Below are 25,840 nucleotides of genomic sequence, written 5' to 3'. Positions count from 1 at the left end.
CTGTCCTCAGTGCTATGTGGTGACCTAAATGGGAAGGAAACTGAAAAAGGACGATGCATACACATATATACAAATACACACATACATGCAACTGGTTTACTTTGCTGTACAGCAGTAAGTAACACAACACTGTAAAGCAACTACATGTGTGCATACTGTAGGCTCCATTTATAGAAAGTTCTAGACGAGGCAAAGCTAATGTTTACTGATAGAACTGAGAACAGGGGTTGCATCAGGGAAGCGCAGTGTTGGGAAGGGGCCCACGTGAATTTCTAGGATGGGGAAAAAATATTGCAGTGAACATCATATATATAATCTTCGTGAAATTACATAAATACTTCTGCAATGTAACTTCCAAACAAGGTCTTGCTAATTGGCTCCATGAGTTTATAAATTTACTAGATACTGTCAAATTTGCCCTTCAGAAAGCCGCATCACTCTATGCTTTCACAACAATGCTTGAACACTCATTTTTCAACCTTTAATCCTCAATTTGGAGGAAACATTTGGTATCATTCAATGCTTTCATTGAACTTTTGGCAATTTCCATGGTGAGAAATAGTATTCCATTATTGTTTTGGTTTGCATTTCTTTTATCATCAATTAGTTTTAACATTTCCTCCTGTTTTGGGGGATAATTTTTTGTATTTTTCTTCTGAGTAATTTGCATTTCTTTGTTCCCTTTGTTTACATTATGTTTGTCTTCTATTGGGTTTTTCATCTTTTCTTAACTTTTGAGCTCTGCATAAATTAGGTAAATGCATCCTTTGTCAGCTGTCTTCCAAATATTTCTCAGTTGTCATTTTGTAATTCCTTGTTTATTATTTATTTACCCACACAGGAATTTTTCTACAAAGTGTAAATTTCCCCGTTTTAACCTACTGGACAAAGATCACTTAAATTAAGAAATTTAAATAACAGGGAAAACTCCAGGGAACTAGAGGGTGTAGGTTGAAAGATTGCAGGGAGGGGGTGTAACTCTTGAGTTCACCTGTGTGCCTTTCCACATGTACTTTACGATAAACTATTTACTTTACACTGAAATATATATATAGAGAGAGAGAGAGGAAAAAAAAAAGAGTAAGTGAAGGTGGGTAGAGCCATGATGGGCCAAGATGAAGCCAGGACGGGTGGGGCTGGACCTGGCACTCCAAAGAGGTGAGTCAGCCATAGGCTTGGTCAGCCCTGTGAAATCAACAGGGACAGGTCTCTTGAGCTGTGATTAGAGGACTCAGGGAGCCCCAGCACGTGGTCAAAGCCAAGGTCACGAGGAGGGAAGCACAAGCAGGGCGATGATGCTGCCCAGTAAGCCTGTCTCCCTTGGGCCAGAGGGAAGGTGATGCTACTTTTATTATGGAAAATGTAGTCTGTGGATATTGGGAAAAGAACTTGGTCAGTGCACGCAGTGTGAAAAAGTAAATAAAATCCATGTTTAATTTCACTACAGTTCATATTTTGTGGCTTCCTTGGTGGCTCAGTGATAAAGAACCCGCCTGCCAATGCAGGAGTCAGGAGTTAGATCGCTGGGTCAGGAAGATCAAAAGAAATGGTAACCCACTCCAGGATTCTTGCCTGGAGCATCCCATGGAGAGAGGAGCCTGGCGGACTACAGTCTATGGGGTTGCAGAAGAATCAGAAACGACTGAGGGACTGAGCACACAATATTTTAGCCTATCTCCTCCACATCTTTTTTTAGCTCGTATTTTTTTCAGGACTGGGATTTAGTGGGTCATACAGCAAATGTATGTTTCACTTCTTAGAAAGTCCTAAACTGTTTCCCCAAAGGCTGTATCATTTTACATCCTCACCAGCCATGTATGAAGGCTCCACTTTCTATCTTCTCCAACACTTTGGTACGTTTAGTCTTTTTGATTATGGCCATTCTAGTTGCCACTAAAAGAAAATGTGACCAACCAGAGGAAGATACTCACAATATATCAAACACTAAGAGCATATTAGGAAACAGGATGTGTAATGTAATCAGGAATGTGACTAAAACTGGAAGTCTAGATGCTCAGCGAGTAAGAGACATTCTGAACTGGGTTAGAGGGGCTAAGGGGTTTTGAAAGCTATCTGTATTGCGAAGAATCAGATACACATTAATAGTAAAGAGCAGGTAATAATCCAACTGGAGAGCTCAAGGAATTATCAAGAGGCCCATACCCACACTCAGTGAAGAAATACATACATTATCTCCACTTCCCTATCTATCTTTATATTTGCTCATCTCGGAATGCATCCTCCCCAAACATTCTGCCTGATTTTCAAGAGAGAAATCATGCAGTAGGCATTCCTGTGTGATAGGCTTCCTTCACTCACTGTGTTTGTGACCTTTGTTTCTTTAAATGATGTCTGGCTGTTCAACAGAGATGAGCCTGATCTGTTGAAAGAAAAAAAGACTTCATTAACATATGTGAAACAACGGAGGATTAATTCCGGCAGAAAAAATACACTCATACCCAGTGGGCTGTAAAGCGATTCATTCACCGTAAGACTCCACAGCTGTGAAGGTGTAAGAGTACTTAAAAACAGGGAAAAAACATTCCACCCCAAGAAAATGTTTACAGCAATAGTCACCAACCTTTGTGGCGCCAGGCATGGTTTCATGGGGGCGATGATTCAAATGCATTACATTTACTGTGCAGTATTATTTCTATTATTATGACATCAACTCCACCTCAGATCATCAGGCATTAGATCTCTTGAAGAATTTTCCACAATTTGCACTGATCCTGGTGTGTTGCAGTCCAGGGGATGAAAAAGAGTTGGACGTGACTGAGCGATTGAACGGAACACAGTCAAAGCCATTGGCCTAATCAATAAAGCAGAAGTAAATGTTTTTCTGGAATTCCCTTCTTTTTCTATGATCCAGTGGATGTTGGCAATTTGGTCTCTTGTTCTTCTAGCTTTTATAAATCCAGCTTGAACATCTGGAAGTTCCAGGTTCACATACTGTTGAAGCCTTGCTTGGAGAATTTTGAACATTACTCTGCTGGCGTGTGAGATGAGTGCAGTTGTGTAGAAGTTTGAACATTCTTTGGCATTGCCCTTCTTTGGGATTGGAACAAAAACTGACCACAGGACAGGAAAAGGTCAGTTTTCAATAGAGTATTAGTCATAAAAAGGAACACATTTGAGTCAGTTCTAATGAGGTGGATGAATCTAGAGCCTATTACAAAGTAAACTTAGTCAGAAAGCAAAAGATACATATTGTATACTAATGCATTTATAAGGAATCTAGAAAGATGGTACCGAAGCATTTATTTGCAGGGCTGCAAGTGAGAAACAGACATAGAGAACAGAATAATGGACATGGGGAGAGGGGAGGAAGAGGGTGAGATGTATGGAGAGAGTAACATGGAAACTTACATTACCATATGTAAAATAGAAAACCAACAGGAATTTGCTGTATGTCTCAGGAAACCCAAACAGGGGCTCTGTACCAACCTAAGGGGGTGGGATGGGCAGGGAGATGCGAGGGAGGTTCAAGAGGGAAGACATATATGTATACTACAGCTGATTCATGCTGAAGTTTGAGAGAAAACAAAATTCTGTACAGCCATTACATTAAAAATTTATTCATGTTTTATTTAAAAGCCATTAAATTAACAAATTTAAAATTATTAAAAAAAGATTAAAAAGAAATAAATTTAAAAAATAAAAAAAGTTGAAATGACTCAAATGCCCATCAACTGGTGACAGAATAAATAAAACATGCAATGCAATATTATTTAGCCAGCAAATGAATGGAGTTCTAATATAAGCTACAACATGCTATAGCTCTGAAATGATTATGTTAATTAAAAGAAACCAGGCACAAAGGGCTGTATATTGCATTATTCCATTCATGTAAATGAATATATCCCAGATTAGGTAATTCTCTAATAGAGTAGTGGATACCAGGGCCCAGATGAGGGGGGAAATGGAAAATGTCTGCCAACTGGAGAGTGTTTCCCACTGGAGTGATGAAAATATTCTAGAATGAGGCTGTGGTTATGGTTATGCATGATAAAGTCATGGTACATGAACAACATGTCAGTAAATTTAAAGTTTCTTGAAAAAACTACTAAACTTACCTTCTATGTCCAGGAAAATCATCCTTCAAGTATAAGGAGAAGTAGATATTCTCATATGAACAAAACATTGGTGAATTCATTCTCAGCAGGTATCTGGTCTGTAAGAAATGTTAAAAGTAGTTATTTACACAAAATAAGATGATATTAAAGACAAATTATGAGTTAAGAAAGAGTGTCATAAATAAATGAAGGCCAAATAAAATGAAGGGTTTTTCTTATTATTAATTGGTAAAAGATAAATGCTGTTTGCGCTTCTCCATCTTTACTTTTCACTGATTATGAATCTTCATAATTAAAGTGGGTTTCTTGTACATAAGATATATTTCGGCTCAGCGGTAAAGTATCTGCCTGCAATGCAGGAGCCGTAGCAGATGCGAGTTCCATCTCTGGGTCAGGAAGGTCCCCTAGAGGAGAACTTGGCAACCCACTCCAGTGTTCTTGCCTGGAGAATCCCCATAGACAGAGGAGCCTGGTGGGCTTACAGTCCATGGGGTGGCAACGAGTTGGACACGACTGAGCAACTAAACAACGACAGACACACCTTCCGAACAGAAATTCTGAAGATACTACAAATAGATGAGAAAATCCTGAGCCTAAACAAAGCGAAACAAAAAGCCTAGACAGTAGAGCTGAATTATAAAAGGTTTTAGGCAATGAAAGTCTCTCAACACTAGTGTCAACAGTGTGTTCAACACAGGAGAGAGGAGTAACTTTTAATACTCAACAGAACAAATTTCTAGTTACATTCATAAATTAAAGGAAACAATAATGGGCAGAAAATAAACATAGAATAAAATCTATTGTTCATTTATATCTAATTATGACTGTAAAAGTGTAAGGGAATTTTTAAGAAAAAACATCTGCAAAAGATACAGTTTAAGCTGCCTCAATTAAGGCAATTTTCTTTGGTCCATACTTTGAAAATAACTGACAATTAAGACAGAATTTCACTTTAAAACATTTTTAAAATTCAGCAAGATATTTTACGTTGCAAGACAAGAAGATTTTGTACTTTTCAAGCTAAGAAAGACTGTACCTTGCATGAATACTTTGTTTGACTGATTTAGACATTTAACCACATTGTGTCTTTACCTTGACAATCTTTGTGGTATCACTGTGTATTTAGAATCAACTGTTTGAATGTGGGGTGTGTATTAGTAGTTCCCTCAGGGACTGCAGGCTGTGCAGGAAGAGGTACCAAGGCCTTCCAAACCAAGAAATATGCTCTGTTTAATGGAACAGTGGTAACCATGGCAGGCTGTGTTGGTGCCAACTGTTTAGTAGGGGCTTATCTTAATTAACTCCCTCATAGAAGATCATGAATTTTTAAAGATAAGTACTGAAACTGCGGCCCTATGAAACTGTATGTATATATGTATACACATATATACACATATGTGTGTATGTATATGTATATTTTAAAACTCTGTACCTTGTAAATTATATATAAAATATTAAAACTTGACATTAATGAGAAGAAACTTTTAAAATTTAAACCAACAAAATTTGGTTTTGGAGAGGAAAAGTGCTTAATTAGGGACTTTATTTTAGAATACTGGAGTATGGGGATGGTAATAAAAGGAGAACCAACTTTTACTTGGTTTTACTCTTGTAATGAAACTCTTTGTGGGCAATGGCCCCCAGTATTGCCTGCACGGGATGTGGGCCACTCCTCCTGCCCCACCTGTGGGAGGCCACTGCTCCATTCTAAATTCCTTCGTTAAAAAGGGCCTAATCAATGTTGGCTTTGTGACCTGCAAAAACACCATTATTTTCCTTCCTTTCTTCCCTCCGTCCTCCCCCTTCTTTCTTTCCTTTTCTTTCTTATTATACAATTGTGAACGTTTGCTTTCCATTTATAGTTATTACAGAGTACTGGCTCTATTCGCCATGTTGCACAATACATCCTTGAGCTCCTCTTACACCTAACACAGTGTGTCTCCCACTCCCCCATCTCTGTATTGCCCCTCCCTCTTCCCCTCCCCGCTGGTAACCAGCAGATTGATCTCTGTATCTGTGAGCCTCCATTTTTGTTACATTGTCTACTTTGTGGTGTTTTTAGATTCTATAAGTGATATCATACAGTATTTGTCTATCTCTGTCTATTTTACTTAGTACTATACCTTCCTCTTTGTTGCAAGGGCAATATTTCATTCTTTTTTCATGGCTGAGTAGTATTCCACAGGTCTTCTGGGTGGCTCAGTGGCAAAGAATCTGCCTGGCAATCAGGAGATGTGGGTCCAATCCCTAGGTAAGGAAGATACCTTGGAAAAGGAAATGGCAACCCACTGGAGTATTCTTGCCTGGAAAATTCCATGGGCAGAGGAGTCTGGAGGGGTAGAGTCCATGGGTTCCAAAGACTGGGACACGACTTAGTGACTGAACAACAAGTGTCCCACAGTACATATATACCACATCTTTATCCATTCATCTGTCTATCATCTAATGGACATTTACATTGCTTCCATGTCTTGGTGAATGGTGTACCTCAAGGAACATTGGGGTATATGTGTGTTTTTAATTAACATTATGAGTCTTTTTAAAATACATATCCAAGAATGACATTGCTAGGTCATGTGTTGTTACATTTTTAGTTTTCTGAGAAATTTTCATACTGAAAACCACCACTATTTTACTCCTAAGGACTACCGTCTAGAAAGCAAGATTGAGCTCTGAGGTTTTTAGTTGTTGACAGCATATCTTGAGGTGTAATAAACATTACTATGAAGTAGGTGCCCTACGGGCAACTAGCTTGTATGCCTTTTTAGCAAATGGCACTAACACCCCACACATGACACGGCTCCCTAGCTACATTCCCACCTCTGCACTCACACGCAGAAACACAAAGTCCTTTTCCTCTTCTCCCGTGGGAAGTGTATCTTTGGGGCTCAGGCTGGACCCAGTTCTTCCCCAACTTTCTGGCTAACTGGACCTTCTGGTCCCATCTCCAAGATGGATTAAAGCTCTAAATGAAAGACCAGAAACTATAAAACTTCTAGAGGAAAATACAGGCAGAACATTCTCTTACATAAATCACAGCAGGACCCTCTATGACCCACCTCCCAGAGTCATGGAAATAAAAACAAAAATAAGCCAATGGGACCGAATTAAACTTAAAAGCTTCTGCACAACAAGGGAAACAATAAGGAAGGTGAAAGACAGCCTTCAGAATTGGAGAAAATAATAGCAAAAGAACTGACAAAGAGTGAATCTCAAAAATACACAAGCAGCTCAACACCAGAAAGGTAAACTACCCAATCAAAAGATGCTCAATGTCACTCATTATCAAAGAAATGCAAATCAAAACCACAATGAGGTACCATCTCACGACCATCAGAATGGCTGCTATCAAAAAGTCTGCTGCTAAGTCGCTTCAGTCATGTCCGACTCTGTGCGACCCCATAGACGGCAGCCCACCAGGTTCCCCCGTCCCTGGGATTCTCCAGGCAAGAACATTGGAGTGGGTTGCCACTTCCTTCTCCAATGCATGAAAGTGAAAAGTGAAAGTGAAGTCGCTCAGTCGTGTCCGACTCTTCACGACCACATGGACTGCAGCCTGCCAGGCTCCTCCATCCATGGGATTTTCCAGGCAAGAGTACTGGAGTGGGGTGCCATTGCCTTGTCCAATCAAAAAGTCTACAAGCAATAAATGCTGGAGAGGGTGTGGAGAAAAGGGCACCCTCTTACACCGTTGGTGCGAATGCAAACTAGTACAGCCACTATGGAGAACAGTGAGGAGATTCCTTAAAAAACTGGAACTAGAACTGCCAAATGAACCAGCAATCCCACTGCTGGGCATACACACCGAGGAAACCAGAACTGAAAGAGACCTGTACCCGAATGATGATCACAGCACTGTTTACAATAGCCAGGACATGGAAGCAACCTAGATGTCCATTAGCAGATGAATGGATAAGAAAGCAATGGTACATATACACAATGGAATATTACTCAGCCATGAAAAAGAATACACTTGAATCAGTTCTAATGAGGTAGATGAAACTGGAGCCTATTATACAGTGTCAAATAAGTCAGAAAGAAAAACACCAATACAGTATAGTAACACATATATATGGAATTTAGAAAGATGGTAATGAGAACCCTGTATGCGAGACCGCAAAAGAGACACAGATGTACAGAACAGTCTTTTGGACTCTGTGGGAGAAGGCGAGGGTGGGATGATCTGAGAGAATAGCATTGAAACATATATATTATCATACGTCAATCAGATCACCAGTCCAGGTTCGATGCATGAGCCAGGGTGCTCGGGGCTGGTGCACTGGGATGACCCAGAGGGATGGGATGGGGAGGGAGGTGGGAGGGGGGTTCAGGATGGGGAACACGTGTACACCCGTGGCGGATTCATGTCAAGTATGGCAAAAACCACTACAGCATTGTAATTAGCCTCCGATTCAAAAATAAACTAAATTCCTTTGCTAAAAAGGGCCTGATTAATGTTGGCTTTGTGACCTCCAAAAACACCATTATTTTCCTTCTTTCTTCCCTCCTTCCTCCCCCTTCTTTCTTTCCTTTTCTTTCTTATTATACAATTGTGAAAGTTTGCTTTCCACTTATAGTTATTACAGTACTGGCTCTATTCACCATGTTGTACAATACATCCTTGAGCTCCTCTTACACCTAACACGGTGTGACTCCCACTCCCCCAGCTCTGTATTGCTCCTCCCTCTTCCCCTCTCCGCTGGTAACTAGTAGATTGATTGTTCTCTATATCTGTGAGCCTCCATTTTTGTTATATTCTCTACTTTGTGGTGTTTTTCAGATTCTATAAGTGATATCATACAGTATTTGTCTATCTCTGTCTGAGTTATTTTACTTCATAGTATACCTTCCATGTTGCTGCAAATGTCAATATTCCATTCTTTTTATGGGGCAACTTCCTTGTATGCCTTTTTAGCAAATGGCACTGCCACCCCACACATGACACGGTTCCCCGGCTCAGTTTCCATCTCTGCACGCACGCAGAGAAACACCAAGTCCTCTTCCTCTTCTCCCATGGGAAGTGTATCTTTGAAGCTGAGTCTGGAACCAGTTCTTCCCCCCCTACTTTCTGGCAAACTGGACCTTCTGGTCCCATCTCCAACCCCACAAGACCCATCTCTCTCCCTCTTCACACATTTATCCCTGCCCTGCCCTCCCTGCCACCCACTCTCAGAGAACTTGGAGACAAACATACTTTCACATCAGGTTGATTTTATTTTCATTCTTAATGTATGCAGTTGGTATAATAGTCAACGTCTGTACTGTTGGACAGTATTCAGCAGCAAGACCCCCGAAGATTTCTGAGGTCTCTAGCCATGCCTTCAAGTCACTGGCTGCCCACCGGTCCCGCTGGAATGACAGGGATCTCCACACTCTCTGGGACCTCCTCTGGTCCGTTCTGATTGAGCACTTCATTCACCTTGGAACACTGGCTACAGAGCTTTGAGCCTCTGATTTTTCTAAGGTTCCTTGTGGTGGGCGGTTTCTGAGAAGTTTTCTTGGTCAGCTTTGCCTGAAGGTGATTATTCACTCTCGCACTTGCCCTGGCCACCTGGAGAAAACAAGAGGGGGGTAGAGAATGGCATTGGTTTGGGGAAGAGGGTGAAGGTGGACAGGAACGACAGCTTCAGGAGAAGGGGTGTGGGCAGAGAAGGGTTATGTGCCAGGCAAAGACAGGGCAGGGGGTCTTATGGGGTGGGGTCAATGGGCAAGAGGAGTTTGGGTGGCCTCAGCTCACCTTGACATTTTTTTGGGCCTCAGTTGAGAGGAGGTCTTCATCCTTTTGCCCCGGGTAACAGGAGGCAGGTGTTTCCTAACTACTCTGGAGCCTTGGGGCTTCCCAGTCCACTTAGTCATTTTGAGGCCTCCCAGTGGTCTGCTCCAGAGCCCCTGAGCACCGCTATATATACCCCTCCCCAGGGAGACACACCCTCATGCTTTATGAGGTCAGCAAGTCTCCTGCCCAGCCAATGGTGGCCCTGGGTGGGCCTTGACATCACAAAGTCCCATCCTGACACCTCTAGCGGAGGATGGGGAGCAATTCAGATGTTTTGGCGGGAGAAATGAGGCATTTCTAATTCCCCTAAAGAGGCCTTCAAACTCCCTGCCATCCTCATCTCTCTAAGTCAACTCTGATGGGTCACATGGCAGGGAGAGTGTGTCTCCTCCAAACCTTGTCTATTATATCTATTTATGACTGTAAAAATGTAAGGGAATTAAAAAAAAATCTGCAAAAGATACAGCTTAAGCAGCCCCAGTTAACATAAGTTTATTTTCTCTAACATAAGACCTTTTTCCATAGTCTCAAAATAACTGACAATCAAGAATGAATTTCATTTCAAACCTATTTTTCAAATTCAGCAAGTCATTTTATGTTCAAATATAAGAGGATTTTGTTTTTTTCAAGCTAAAAAAAGTTTGTTCCTTGCAGTGAATACTTTGTTTCACTGATTTAGATGTAAATAAAAGCACATTATGTGTCTTTACCTTGACAATTTTTGTGGTATCACCGTGTATTTAGAATCAACTGTTTGAATGTGGGGTGTGTATTAGTACATTCCCTCGGGGACTGCAGGCTGTGCAGGAAGTGATCTCAAGGCCTTGCAAACCATTAAGGATGCTCTGTAGAAGGCAGCAGTGGTAACCATGGCAACCTGTGTTGGTGACAATTGTTGAACAGGGTCTTCCCTTAATGAACTCCCTCACAGAAGACAATGAATTTTTAAAGATAAGTACTAAGACTGTGTCCAGATGAATTTATATACATATTTATATATACACATACACACATGTGTGTGCGTTTGTATATACATATATATACACACACATATGTATGTGCGTTTGTATATATGTACACTGCAACTTTGTACCTTGTGAATAATATGTAGAATATTAAAACCTGACATATGACAACAAAGTTTTCAAACTTAAACCAACAAGATTTGGTTTTGCAGAGGAAAAGTATTTAATTACTGACATTATTTTAGAGTACTGGAATATGGAGATGGTAATCAAAACAGAACCAGCGTATACTTGGGTTTATTCTTGAAATAAAACTCTTTGTGGGCAATGCCCCCCAGTATTGCCTGCACGGGATGTGGCATACTCCCCCTGCCCCACCTGTGGGAACCCACTGCTCCATTCTAAATTCCTTTGCTCCAAAGAAGACATATGGATGGCTAACAAACACATGAAAAGATGCTGAACATCACTCATTATCAGAGAAATGCAAATCAAAACCACAATGAGGTACCATCTCACCGGTCAGGATGGCTGCTATCCAAAAATCTACAAGCAATAAATGCTGGAAAGGGTGTGGAGAAAAGGGCACCCTCTTACACTGTTGGTGCGAATGCAAACTAGTACAGCCACTATGGAGAACAGTGTGGAGATTCCTTAAAAAGTTGGAACTGGAACTGCCATATGACCCAGAAATCCCACTGCTAGGCATACACACCAAGGAAACCAGAATTGAAAGAGACATGTACCCGAATGATCATGACAGCGCTGTTTACAATAGCCAGGATATAGAAGCAACCTTGATGTTCATCAGCAGACGAATGGATAAGAAAGCAGTGGGACATATACACAATGGAATATTAATCAGCCATGAAAGAGAATACACTTGAATCAGTTCTAATGAGGTGGATGAAACTGGAGCCTATTATACAGAGTGAAGTAAGGCAGAAAGAAAAACGCCCATACAGTATATTAACGCATATATATGGAATTTAGAAAGATGGTAACAATGATCCTATATGTGAGACAGTAAAAGAGACATAGATATAAGTAGCAGATTTTTGGAGTCTGTGGGAGAAGCTGGGAGTGGGATGATTAGAGAGAATAGCACTGAAACAGTTATATTACCATATGTGAAATAGATCACCAGTCCAGGTTTGATGCATGAGACAGGGTGCTCAGGGCCGGTGCACTGGGATGACCCTGAGGAATGGGATGAGGAGGGAGGTGGGAGGGGGGTTCAAGATGGGGAACACGTGTACACCCATGGCTGATTCATGTCAATATATGGCAACAACCACTAAAATATTGTAAAGTAATTAACCTCCAATTAAAATAAATAAAAAATTGAAAAAAAAAAAAAACTCTAGAGTAGAGGTTAGACTCTCCAAAACACAATATTAAAAATACAAAACAAAATCAGTCACAAAAGTTAAATATATATATATATATATATGAAATTTGCTTTAAAAAGTAGAGCCTTGTTTTTGCAACGTAATAGAACGTTATAAAAATGAAAAATAAAGTAATAAAGAACTTAAAAAATTAAAAAGTTGATAATAGTAAAAGTATATCTAGGAATTTCTCTGGAGCTTTTGTGGGCAGTGTGGGATCAGTTCAGTTTCATATAATTCCTTGTTCCAGCTTGTACTTCTTCTCAAGATCTATCAGCCCCTTCCAAAACTTAGTCAATGTTAACTACAGGGTTTTAATCTGTTGCACCTCTCACCCCTAGAGTGGTTCCCTCTTCTTTATTTTGACGTCCTCTGTTTGCAAGTCACTTCAGTGTCTAATTTCAACCCTGACATACGGGGGCAAAGGTCGTCACTTATTTAGGCTCACTTGTTCAGCTGTGTTGTGGGGAGGGAGGAACACTGCAAACAAATATCCCTGACTGATTTTGAAGCTGAAACTCCAATCCCTTGGCCACCTAATGCAAAGAGCTGACTCACTGGAAAAGACCCTGAGGTTGGGAAAGATTGAAGGCAGGAGGAGAAGGGGACGACAGAGGATGAGATGGTTGGATGGCATCACCGACTCAATGGACATGGGTTTGGGTAGACTCTGGGAGTTGGTGATGGACAGGGAGGCCTGGCGTGCTGCAGTCCATGGGGTTGCAAAGGGTCGGTCACAACTGAGCGACTGAACTGAGGAGGGTGGCTAGTTCAAAGGGCAGCTCCTCCCTATGGGCAGATGTCCCCCACTTACACACTCTGCTCTCTGCTCCTGGGCTCCTGACTCTGAGCACAGAACAGCTTTTGGCCCCACTGTGAGTTAGTCTGGCCTGTAAGGCCAAGGCTCTCTCCTTGGACTTGTGCAGTCACCGCATTCTGTATCCACTGTACACACCTCCAGCATTCTCAGTTGCTAGGTCACAGACACCATGGCGGCATTTCTGTTGCTGATGGTGGCATGCCCTCTTCACCTGGTCTCCTCTTTGTCTCCCAGCCCTATGCCAGAGGGGAGTACATTTCCTCCAAAGACCCTAACAGTTCAATTTTAAGATCTGTGTGACTGCTTCAGGTATGTCCCCTCATCCCTTTCTCTTGTTCCCCAGACATGGTACCTAACCCATCTCACTTGGAGTTAATGACATTTTTTCTTAAAGCGATGGCAACCTATACATGGAGGTGTTAGCAGCAGTGGTGCCCACATCGGGGAGACTGAGTCGAGACAGACCAATGACAAGAAACACATTAGGAAACATACTTTTAGCTCATGGGAAACACCCCCTTCCTGTTGAGTCTTGGATCACAGATGGTCCACCGGAGTATGGCGGTACAGACTAGATAAGGTAGCTGCTAAGATAGGGGAGAGCTTCAGATGAGACTTCTGTAAGAAATGAGACATCATGTCAATGAGCCATGACTCATTGTAGTGAGGACTGCATTTCACATACAAGTCTAAATGCCACTGGAATCCTCTGTGTACAACTTTTCTGTAACAAATTTATCCCAAGGAAATGAGCAGAGAAATTACAAACATGTCAGTGAAACACACATACCCAATGAGCTTTATAACTGAACTTACAATGGGGACAAATAGGGAGAAGAAAACCCAGGCAGAGAATATGCACAGTAAACCATTTTATAAACTTACAATGGGACATAACAATTCCACATTAGGAAGAATGAAGAAAAAAAAAAACTTCCTAGTATTGCTAAGTAAAAGCTGATTTCAAAAAGACATAATTAAAAATGCTGGAGAGGATGTGGAGAAAAGGGTATCCTCCAACCCTGTTGGTGGAAATGTAATTTTGTGTAGCCACTATGGAGAACAGTAAAGAGGTTTCTCAAAAAACTAAATGCAGAATTACTATATGATCTAGCATCCCACTCCTGGTAACATACCCAGACAAAACTGTAATTCAAAAAGATACATACACCCCTATGTTCCCAGCAGCACTACACACAAGACCCAAGACATGGAAACAACCTAAAGTCCAGCGAGAGGTGAATGGACAAAGATGACATGATGCCTATTTAATGGAATACCACCCAGCCACAAAGAAAAGAATGAAACAATGCACCAGTGTGGATGGACCTAGAGATTATCGTGGGCTTCCCAGGTGGCTCAGTGGTAAAGAATCCGCCTGCAATGCAGGAGACCCAGGTTTGATCCCTGGGTTGGGAAAATCCCCTGGAGAAAGGACTGGCTACTTACTCCACGATTCTTGCCTGGGAAAGCCCATGGACAGAGATGCTGGGTGGGCTACAGGGCATGGGGCTGCAAAAGAGTCGGACATGACTCAGTGACTACGCAACAACAAAGAGACTATCATAGTAAGTGAAATAAGTCAGACAGAAAAAGACAAATACCATACGCTATCACTTATGGTGATAACTGACCTGTGGAAGCCAGGTCAGTTCAGTTGCTAGTTGTGTCTGACTCTTTGTGACCCGATGGACCGCAGCATGCTAGGCTTCCCTGTCCATCACCAACTCCCAGAGTTTGCTCAAACTAATGTTCATTGAGTCGGTGATGCCATCCAATCATCTCATCCTCTGTCGTGCCCTTCTCCTCCTGCCTTGATCTCCTTCCAATCCAAGGGACTCTCAAGAGTCTTCTCCAACACCATACTTCAAAAGCATCAATTCTTTGGTGCTCAGCTTTCTTTACAGTCCAACTCTCACATTCATACATGACTACTGGAAAAACTACAGCTTTGACTAGATGGACCTGTGTCAGCAATGTAACGTCTCTACTTTTTAATATGCTGTCTAGGTTGATGATAGCTTTTCTTCCAAGGAGCAAGTGTCTTAATTTCATGGCTGCATTCACCATCTGCAGTGATTTTGGAGCCCAAGAAAATAAAGTTTCTCACTGTTTCCATTGTTTCCCCAACTATTTGCTATGAAGTGATGGGACCGGATGCCATGATCTTCGTTTTTTGAATGTTGAGTTTTAAGCCAGCTTTTTCCCTCTCCTCTTTCACTTCCATCAAGACACTTAGTTCCTCTTTGCTTTCTCCAGTAAGGGTGGTGTCATCTGCGTATCTGGGGTAGAAGCCAGAATATGGCACAAATGATCATACCTGTAAAACAAAGAAAAGCCTCACAGAACAGACTTGTGTTTGCCAAGGGGGAGAGTGGAAAGATGGACTGTGTGTAGGGGTCTGGTAGATACAAACTACTACATTTAGGATAAACAACAAGGTCCTACTGCAGAATGCATGGAGCTATATTCAGTATCCTGTGACAAAAGTGTAAAAGGCTATAAAACAAGAATGTCTTTGAGTGAATCACTGAGTCAGTTTGCTGTACAGCAGAGATGGGCACCACATTTTAAAGCAACTAAAACTTCAACTTAAAAAAAAAAGACAAAAATATGTAGTTAAGAATCTTATTTCTTAAAACACACACACACACACACACACACACAAAATGGAGAGATGTGAGGGGAGGGATGGGATACGCCAGCACCTTACCTGACCTGGCATGGTACATGCCGAGAGCCTTGGCATCCTGTCCTGTACAGGGAAGGATGGACTCGGGCAAAGAAACAGGAGAAGGGAGTACCTGTGAAGGGCGAAAAGGAACCTCAGCTCGCTTGAGTAGATCCTGGCACTACTCCCAGAGTGGCTGGCAAACCACAGGGAGAGAGCTCTGAGGAGAGGCCTTAAGGGATACAAGGCAGTCCCCCGGAGAAACCGTGGTCTGCGGCTGGCCCCTCAGTCCTGGCAGATGGTTCTTCATCCAGATGAGAAGGCCAGCAAGTATGCATGCACGCGGAGCTCCAGTATTGCTGTAAAGCTGTCAGCTAGTGCCATTCACACACACGCATCACTCTCTGTACACGTGTGTGTTTCCCATATCTTCTATCATGCCGGAAGAAAAAAAAATACCTGGATCCGAATGTACACACAAATCACATGTCCGGATCAGGGTCTCATACGGAGACGTCACAGGACCACCCTTCACACTCCCAGGGGCCTGGAGGCCCTTGTATCCAACACTCGAAAGAGTCCCGCAATGGCCACCCGGAGTTGCAATTGCCCTGGAACGGTGCCTCTCGAGACATGCGGGCGTTCTGATCGGCATTCAGTGTTTAATCACGGGGGCGGGGCAGGACGGGGCGGGGAGGCGGGGCGGTGCAGTGGCAGTCCAAGGGCACGTGTTCGGGAAAACCCCGAGCCTAAGGTTAAAACCTGGTGCCTCGGTGCAGGCTTGCTGGGAAGCAAACCGCACTCAGAGCGCAGGGCGTTTGCACGCCAGCTCGAGCGCATCACTGCCTTCCACGCGGAACCATGCTCCCCACATGCTGCCCGACATCCTGGGGTTTTTGAAATGGTGAAATGCCGGCCTCCCTTCCCAGGCTGCCACCCCTGCCACCCCCCACCCCCGGAGTCAGAGCTCTACCTCTTTCTCGCCTCAAGGCCGAGGGTAGTACCCCCAGGTCTGCCTAAGGGCAAACCTGGACATGCACGTCCCCTGCGACACTCCCCCCCCATCCCCCAGCACAGAACTGGGATGGTGAAGGAACTGCACCTCTGCCGCCGAGGGACCAGCAATCCTGTGTTCCTTTTCCCCAGCACTGAAGTCTGCCTTCTGAGCACCCAGGGCATGGCACTGGCGGCTTAGTGCGCACGCCCTGCCTCTCCAAACCTGGCTGTGCACACCCCATCCCACACCCCTCCCCCGGCCCCCATGGGCTCGCTGCTCACGCTCACTCCTCCTGTCAACATCCGCTACCCACCTGGACAAGCACAGATAAGCACCCTCCCCAGCACTTACTGACGGTTTAAAGCAAGAGTCTTCTGAAAACCCAAGAGGTCCAAGGGCCCCGGCTCGGCGCTGGCCTTCCTGTTAAGCAGAACTATTCCAAACTCAGCTTTAAAGCTCCCTTCACACCCCGGAACAAAGTGCTCGAGTGAGAAGGCACAGAAGGAAATCCTCCTTTGAAATTGCGGAAAGCAACCAGTTGAGCACCTTTTCCATCGGAAAAAACTGTTAGCTTCTGGGAAAAAGAGAGTAGCAAATAGCACATCTCCACACATTCTTGCAGGAGACCTCAGTTCGATTCCTGGGTTGGGAAGTTCCCCTGGAGAAGGGATAGGCTACCCACTCCAGTGGTCGCAGGGCTTCCCTGGTGGCTCAGATGGTAAAGAATCCACCAGCAATGTGGGAGACCTGGGTTCGATTCCCTGGGTTGGGAAAATCTCCTGGAGGAGGGCATGGCAACGCATTCTAGTATTCTTGCCTGGGAAACCCCATGGACAGAGGAGCCTGGTGGTCTACAGTCCATGGGGTGGAAAAGAGTCCGACACAACTGAGCGACTAAATGCAATAAGAGGAGCACATTTTTCACCCAAGACTAACCAAGTGGAAATGACACAAGTCACCATAGCATGACGCTGGGAATCAAGAAATTCACCTTGACCACCACTAATTATTAAAGAAATGCAAATCAACAGTGTAGTGAGGTACCGCCCATACTGGTTAGAATGGCAGTCCTTAAAAATGTACAAACAATGCTGGAGAAGGTGTGGAGAAAAGGGAACCCTCCTACATGGTTAGTAGGAATGTAAATTGGTGCAGCCATTATGGAGAAGAGTAGGAAGGTTCCTTAAAAAACTGAAAGTAGAGCTACCATATGACCCAGCAATCCCATCCTTGGACGTATATCCGGACAACACTAATTCAAAAAGATACATACATTCCCATGTTCATAGCACTATTCACAATAGCCAAGCCATGGAATCAAACAAAATGTCCAGCAGCAGATGAATGGATAAAGATGTTATTACTCAACCATAAATTAAAAAACCCAAAAGAATGCAGTCTGCAGCCACAGGGATGGGTCTGATCATACTAAGTCAACAAAAAGCAAGTCAGCAGCAGAAAGACAAATACCATATGATATCACTTAGATGTGGAATCTAAAATACGACAGAAATCAACATATGTATGAAGGAAAACAGACTCAGAAATCAGACTTGTGGTTCCCAAGGGGGAGGGGAGGGAAAGATTGGGAGTTTGGAATTAGCAACCATTTATTTAGAGTTGGACATGACTTGAGCGACTGAACTAAACTGAACTGACAAATATATATATACATAGGATGGATAAACAAGATGGCCCTACTATGTAGCACAGGGAGCTATACTCAGTATCTTGTAATAAACCATAACAGAAAAGAATACGGAAAAAAAAAGTATGTGTTTATATATATAAGTGAGTCATTTTGTTGTACAGAGAAAATTAACACAACATTGTAAATCAAGTGTATTTCAGTAAAATTTAAAAGAACTTCGCGTTGACCACACAGTGATCCACACACCTTATTCAGTCTCCTCCCACCACCAGGCTGGGTTCTCTTCCCGCCTCGGTCCGGGGCGGGGCGGGGGCAGGGGTGGTGGTGGTGGTGCAGGTTCTGCATTGTCGCCGTGGTCAGGCGTCTTCATTCCCTCCAGTTTTGAGCTGCCCCTCCAGTGGGCTTTCATCGCCTCAGCACCTTTTAAGGGAACTGGTCAGCTTTATTTTAATAAAAAGCCTCTCCCCTACTTTGGGTTTGTCTGATGCATTTTGGAGAGGACACCTCTGAAGGGAGACAGTGTCCCCCGTCAGCACGTCCTGTGGACAGTGTCCGGCCTTGCTCCCAGGGCCGTGGACTGTTGTGCGTGGAGGGCCCCTGCCCAGGGGGTCCGGGCCTGCTTGCAAGATGCCGTCAGGTAGGCCTCACGCTTGAGTTTCCTAAGCGGGTATAAACTAGAAACAGGCTGACCTTGAGCTGAAAGGGGCAGGCCTCCCCCTGCACAACCCTTCCAAGATGGGGGGTAAGACACCGGGCCTCCAGTGATGTTCCTCTGCCCTAGGCTTTGCTGAGATGAGAAAGGAGGGTTCACTGACAGCCACAAAAAAAAAAGAAAAGAATGTATGTAGCATTTGCGTACTTCTCGAAGTCCGTAAGTTCGTGACACTTTTTGCCTTCCTCTGCACCTCACTTCCTAGGTTTCACGGACAGGGAGGGTACTGGAGTCGTCACAGGCATTTTGGGGATCTGGTGGAGGAGTGGAATGACACGGGTTGGGGAGTTGTGGGATGTTTTACCTGGCTCAGTGTGACTCAGCACACAGCCTATATGTGTACACACGCGACGTGCGAGGTTCTCCTCTTTTGATGGGAAATACAGAAAACATTCCCCTCTCCCCCGCCTCCAGAATGCCTGGGCTTGCAGGCTGTGGTGGCCCTGCGGTGGTCAAGCCAACAGGTGTGAGGATGCACACAGCATCTTCCATGCCCCCGTGCCTGAGACTGATTCAGCATGCCCAAGGTGGCTCGCCCTGAAGAAACAGAAGTCTGAGCATCTCGGTCCACAGGTCGTGGGGCATGAGGACCACTGGATCCCACAGCCACACCCCCACCATCCCAGCCTACAACTGCACCTCCGCTGCCCTCATGGACAAATCCCTCCATCCTTTCAGAACTCACGAGACAACCAGGAGTGGCCCTGTAGAAGCCAGTAATAATAATAATAATGTATGTAGCACCTGTGTACTTATTAAAGTCCCTAAGTTTGTGACAATGTTTTTTTTCCCTTATCCCAAATAAAAATTCACCTCCTATGTTTGAGTAGTTCTTACTAAGAACACTCTCTCAGGCTTCCCTGGTGGCTCAGTGGTAAAGAATCCACCGATACAGGAAAGAGTTTGATTCCTGACCTGGGAAGACGCCACCTGGCGCAGAGCAACTAAGCCCATGTGCCACAACTACTGAGGCCCACGTGCAAGAAGCCTGCACACCACATCCAGACAAAACCCCGAGCAGTGAGCAAGAGCCAGAGCAGCCAAAATTCAACAAGCAAAATTATTCAAAAAAAAAGGAAGACTGCCTCTCTCTCAACTGATTGACCTCCGGGTCCCACCAACCTGCTTCGAAAACAGAAGCATTTGGCTGCTACTGACAGGGAGCAGCTGCCATCTGTCCTCTGGTGGTTCCAACAGGGGCGTCCGGGTGCAGAGAAAGCTTTTCCTCCAGACCCAGGCTGCAGTGATGGCACCAGAGGTGTGAACACCCCTCCCTCCATGTGGCACTCCTCTGACCCGGCACAAGTTCCGAGCACATTGACATTATCAGCTCACTTGCTCTCCCGAGGGCCGGGAAGGAAGAAGCTGAGGGGTGCAGAGGCTAGGGCCTGCTCACAGCCATACGATCTTCAAGTGACAGAGGTGGCTTGGCTCCGGGAACGTGGCTTCAGGTCCTGGACCGCAGGGTGCTACTCCATATCAGCACCCAGCGTGGGAGATGATGGGGCTCCACCAGTGGCTCCAATGCTTCACAGCTCCCTGCAGTCACGGGGTGGAGCACATGCCACACCTTCTGGATTCCGGGTTGGGCTGCGAGCCTTGCCACAGCAATGGAAGGTTAGCAGGTGTGCCATAACCACACCCGGGGCAAGCACCGATGTGACTGGGCTTGTTCTCCAGTCATGTGCCATGGACGTGCCCAGGCCAAAGGCCTGGTCCCGGGAGGCAGATGACAGGCGTGTGGAGCAGAATGATCTACCAATTCCTCCTCTAAAGGAGTTACTTCTCCCTGCACCCTGCTGCGATTTTATAGTGGTTGTTACACAGCATGGCTGTGGCAACAGCTGACTGATACAACCAGTGTCTCTGATGTTTTTCCCCAGCTACAGACTGACTGGCCTGAACTCAACAGGCAGAAACAGTCAAACACCTGTGTACACAGATTCAACCCCATGATTTATCAGTGGCTGAAGGATCTGACACACAGGAAGGACGTTCCAATTCTTAAAAAAGATGCAAGACAAAGACACGCTCCATTCACTGAAAGACACCATTTATTGTATTAAGGTCAAGCAGGATGATCTGTTGAGAGGTAAGTGTTAAGTGTTGAGCATGAAATTGGTACACATCTTCCATGGTGGGCGGCATGATCAAAGTCTCCGGCAAGGCCCCTGACTGCAACCTCGAGATACAGAGAGCACTTCTCAGCTGAGCAATGACCCGGGGTGAGCCATCAGCCACCACCCAGGAATGCCATGGGAGAAACATTAGCACCAGATTGTTTGCATATGCTGTAATATAGCTATACACAAAGTTGTGCACACTGACTCACTAATCTCTATGTCCCCACCACCAGACATTTATGAGGCAGATGGGGAAATAGACAGGACCATTGTGATTCTATGGGCTTCGTTTAAAGGACACCAGTGCCCTGTGTATTGCTATGTAGAAGACAACGTTCTCAAAAGACACTGAAAGGCTGGATACAGGCAAAAACTCTATTTTCACATTTTACAGATGTATCATCAAAATGATCACAATACTGTATGACAAGGGCAAGAATCACAGATGAAAGCTTTGTGAAAACCAAAACACACTGACATCACTGTGGTTATCTCCCCAAGGGAGGAAGGTGGTGGAGGGGGGCGGTCCATGGACAGCCAGCTTTATCTTTTCTGCCATGACCCATTTTCACAGCAAGTGACCATAGCGTATGAGGAGGACGACGATGCTTCACTGGCAGAAGAGGGGCTTTTCAAATCAGGAACAGCTTAATTTAAGAAGAATAAAAAGTGCAGAAAAAGGCCTTTTTCTTTGGCGTGGGTGGGCTGCCAAGGAATGTTTACTGCCAGCATCACTGAAGCCTGCTAGGTCGGTTCCCCCCAGGGCTGCAGAGATATCACCACGGCCGGTCCAGCTTGTCCTTCTGGCTCCGTGGGTGTGGAGTAGTGTCCTTTAATAAGACATTATGTCCTTCTGTCTTTGGTAAGGTGCCGACCACTGGTGACAAAGGGCTATCTTTCTACCTGTCGAAAAACTCCTTTCACAGGCATAAGAGGAAACAAGGAGTAACGTGATCTGATCTCTGACTATCACCCCAACATGAAGTTATCTTGGGGCTTCTCCCGCCATTATGCAGGATCTCACCCAACTGGGACGGAACACAGATGACCAGGTTAAAAATCAGACCGTGAGAACCAAGCCACAAGAGGCTGAACACCTATGCAGCCTACTGACATGCATATAGCCTCTTTGGTGAAGTGTCTATTTAAGTCTCTGGCTCATGTTTTAACTGGGCTGTCTGTTTTCATACTGTTAACTTGGAAAGATCTTTATACATTCTGGATGCAAATGCAGCACACGGGATCTGCAAGTTATCTTCTCCTAGTCATGACTCGGGCACTGGAAAACAACAGCTCGCCAGTGTTTTCTTTAGTGAACAGACTCTCTTGACCACCTTGCAATATCAAATGATAAAACAGGGAACAGACAGTGGTCAACTCTGTGGCAGATAAAGACCAGGTCTGGGAGTTGTGTGGTCCACTGGGACCTCTGGAAAGCCAGAACCATGGGTTCTTAGAGGAAATGTGGCCTTGACACTGCCATAACTAATCCAGAGAAGAAACAAGAGAGGAGCTGCCAATTATAATCCACAATCATATAGACACAGAAATACAATCAGGACACAAAGAAATGTTCTGTGGGGGGGGGTGCGGAGGGGAAAGTAAATGAGGAAAATATCTCAGGGGCCTTAAGGGGAAAAAAAAAACAAAAACGTTGCAAGCACATACCCTCCGGACACTTTCAGCCAGGTAATCTCACTTTGCAGGAGAAATACCATTTGCACACGGGTGCCATCCCAGAAGAACAAAAGCCGGTATGTCCCTTCTGCGTGCGCCTTCCTTAAAGCATGCACACTGTGCAAGTGGCGATTTCACCATGAGTGAACCTAGCGTGCTGAAAGCTCATTTCACAGCTGGTCTTTAAACCGCATGGACAACTATTCTCCTTTCTAACACATTAATAAATAATGCTCATCCTCATTATTTTTCTGGGTCAGGGGTCATCCTTACAGGACAGACAACCAAAGGCGCAACACTTCCGGCGCCTCCCGTGATCCACAGGACAGCTCGTGCACCAGGCGAACCTCCCCCCACCCTCAACCCACATGCACCTTCTTAGAGACACACTCATTTCTTCCTGCGCGGAGGACGCGGTTCAGTGCCCGCACGCACTGCCGGCATAGGCCACGTGGTGACCCTGTTGCGCAGGCGCGCACGGCGCACCCGAGCCCCCGCACCACGTGGGGACGCTTCCGGGCCACCACGGAGAAGGGGTGGGGGGAGCCGCTCTGCTCAGCATTCCAAAAGGGAACCGAAGAATTAAAGAACTCATCCCAAACACACACATGGAAGTTATTGCTTTGCTGACCGCCACCTGGCCGTGAGAGGACACCCCCCCACCCCCCGACCCCCATCAACAGGACATAAATACAGGCTGCGGTTTTCAGCTGCATCCGCAGGACCAGAGCTGATGACTCCGCCAATCCCATCTGCATCCTCCTCCTCCTCCAGGGAGGGCCGGGTGGGGTGGGGGGTGGGTGCACCCTCATTTGCCTCTCTCGGGCTGCAGGCTGTCCAAGAGGCACTTCAGCTGCTCCTCACCCAGGTGTATTTTGTCTTCCAGCTCGCGCTGTTCGATGATGAGCGCCGACTTCATCTTGACGAAGTGCTCGTAGTCCGCCAGGCTCTCGGGGCCCAGGTAGCTGACCAGGATGTCGAAGACGATGCCTTCCCGGCGGTCCAGGTTCTCCTTCAGCTCCCTGGCGTCTTCGTGCTGCTGGATCAGGACGCGCTGCTTCTCGAGCAGGGATTGCTGGACAGACAGAAGACACACAAGCCTGCTGGGGATCCAGCGGGGAGGGAAACGGGGGGGCAGCGCGGGGAGGCTGGCCAGAGCCTCCCACCGCCTGCACAGCGAGGCGCCGGGATACACCCCCGCCCCCACAAGGCGCCCAGATACACTGCCCCACGAGGTGCCGAGATACACCGCCGCATGAGGTACCCGGATATACCCCAGCACGAGGCGCCCAGATACACCCCCGCACGAGGCACCGGGATACACTCTCGCAGGAGGCACCCAGATATACCCCTGCAGGAGGCACCCAGATACATCCCCCGCCCCCTCGCCACGAGGTTCCTAGATATACCCGGAGGAACATGAGAGCCATTCGCGCCCGGAAAAGTCCAAAACGGAGACGCGCGCAGGCAGCGAAGGACTCGCAGGGTGGGGGGGACCTTTGTGCGCCCAAGGCGTTTCCCTGACAACACAGCAGATGGGGGCAAAGTGGGTCAAAGCAGTGCATTTAAAGAGATCGCCCAGGGCAGGATTGCGAAACCCTTCTGGCCCCAGGAGAGGCGGACGGTGAGGAGGACAAGGGGCTGGAAAACGAGGCGGAGGCTGGGGTGGGTGGGCCGCATAGCTGCCCTGGCTCCTTACTCTGGGGTACACAGACGCCCCCACTCCTAGATTGGGGTGCACACCTACAGTCCCTGGGCTCCCGTACGTAACCTGCTGTGAAAACAAGGCAGGGAGCGAGGAACGGTATTAAACAGTCTCCACGTGGCGGCTGATGCACTTCAAGGGAACGCCCAGTCCTCGGTCCCAGTTTCCGACGCCAGCAGAGTCTCCCGTTCCTCCGCCACCTGGTGACCCCAATGGCCTCCCCAAGCCCTGTCGGAGCATCACGGGGGTGGAGGGGCCCCAAGGAGAGGCCAGAGGCACAGGGCTGCTGCTTGGTGGGCGTGGTGGTGTGGGTGTGGGGGCGCGGTAAAAACAGAAACTGCTTCCCTGGTCCGGAGCCTGGGAAGTATCAGTGGCCTGCACCACCTTTCAGGGCCGCCTGCCCCTTGCTAAAGGACACCCTGACCTGCCAGTATGAGTGAGAGTAGGATTAACTGCAATTCATTAATTCCAACCAAAAGACAAAGAGACCTCAGTTGATTCTCCAAACAGGGCTACAGAGATCAGTTGGCATCCCTGGAGACTACAAGCTCCTGATTGGAGGGAGGGCGTCCTGCGTCCATGTCTGGCCCACGTGTCCCACTTTCTATCTGGAAAGACGGGGAGCCTCCCACAGCCGGACGCTGCCTCTTTGCCCTCCTTAGCACCTGTCATTGACAGTTTCCCCCAAGGCTGTTCACAGTGGAGGCCGGGCCCCTACAATGAACTTGGAGGCGGCTATGGACCACCACGGCCTCCGGTTCTAGGAAGGTGAAGCTCATCAAGCATGCCCAGCGTGGACCTAATGTGCAGACCCCGAGGGACACAGTGAAGGTTCAGGGCCCAGGAAGTCCACGCACAGTCCCTGGTGGGGGACTCCTTCAGTGTCCCCGATGCTAACTAATAAGCCTGTCGATGGCATCACCGACTCAATGGACATGAGTCTGAATGTATAAAATAATGCTAGCATGTTCTGGCCACCTGATGCAAAGAACTGACTCACTGGAAAAGACCCTGATGCTGAGCAAGATTGAAGGCAGGAGGAGAAGGGGACGACAGAGGATGAGATGGTTGGATGGCATCACTGACTTGATGGACGTGAGTTTAGGTAAAACTCAGGGAGACGGTGATGGACAGGGAGGCCTGGCGTGCTGCGGTCCATGGGGTCCCAAAGAGTCAGACCCAACCGGGTAACTGAACAACTCGGGGAATCTCGGGGTGACCCCCCACTATGAGAAGGATGAGAGCCAGAGAGAAGAAGACCTTCTGCGACCAGCTG

At 46.0% G+C, this 25,840-nt stretch overlaps 1 protein-coding gene and 1 long non-coding RNA gene across 10 annotated transcripts in view; both read right to left on the bottom strand.

The window, feature by feature from the left end:
* Positions 1-9,267: 9,267 nt before the first annotated feature.
* Positions 9,268-14,381, bottom strand: LOC113887704. The gene is made up of 2 exons (XR_003509798.1): positions 13,524-14,381; positions 9,268-9,627 (listed from the first exon to the last, which is right to left on the bottom strand). It is a non-coding gene; the product is annotated as an uncharacterized LOC113887704 (long non-coding RNA).
* A 6,710-nt stretch (positions 14,382-21,091) lies between these two features.
* The window catches only part of SHROOM2 (shroom family member 2), a 141,088-nt gene continuing 136,339 nt past the window's right edge, over positions 21,092-25,840 (bottom strand). For all 9 annotated transcript variants that reach the window (XM_027533603.1, XM_027533604.1, XM_027533602.1 and 6 more), the window contains one exon: positions 21,092-23,934. In XM_027533603.1, coding sequence (XP_027389404.1) covers positions 23,668-23,934 — 267 coding nt within the window. In that variant the 3' untranslated portion in view covers positions 21,092-23,667. The remainder of the gene's footprint in view (positions 23,935-25,840) is intronic.

The sequence above is a fragment of the Bos indicus x Bos taurus genome, chromosome X, assembly GCF_003369695.1.
Source record: "Bos indicus x Bos taurus breed Angus x Brahman F1 hybrid chromosome X, Bos_hybrid_MaternalHap_v2.0, whole genome shotgun sequence".
NCBI lineage: Eukaryota > Metazoa > Chordata > Mammalia > Artiodactyla > Bovidae > Bos > Bos indicus x Bos taurus.
Note: the sequence above shows the minus strand (reverse complement) of the source record. Positions and strands in the feature narration are given on the sequence as shown.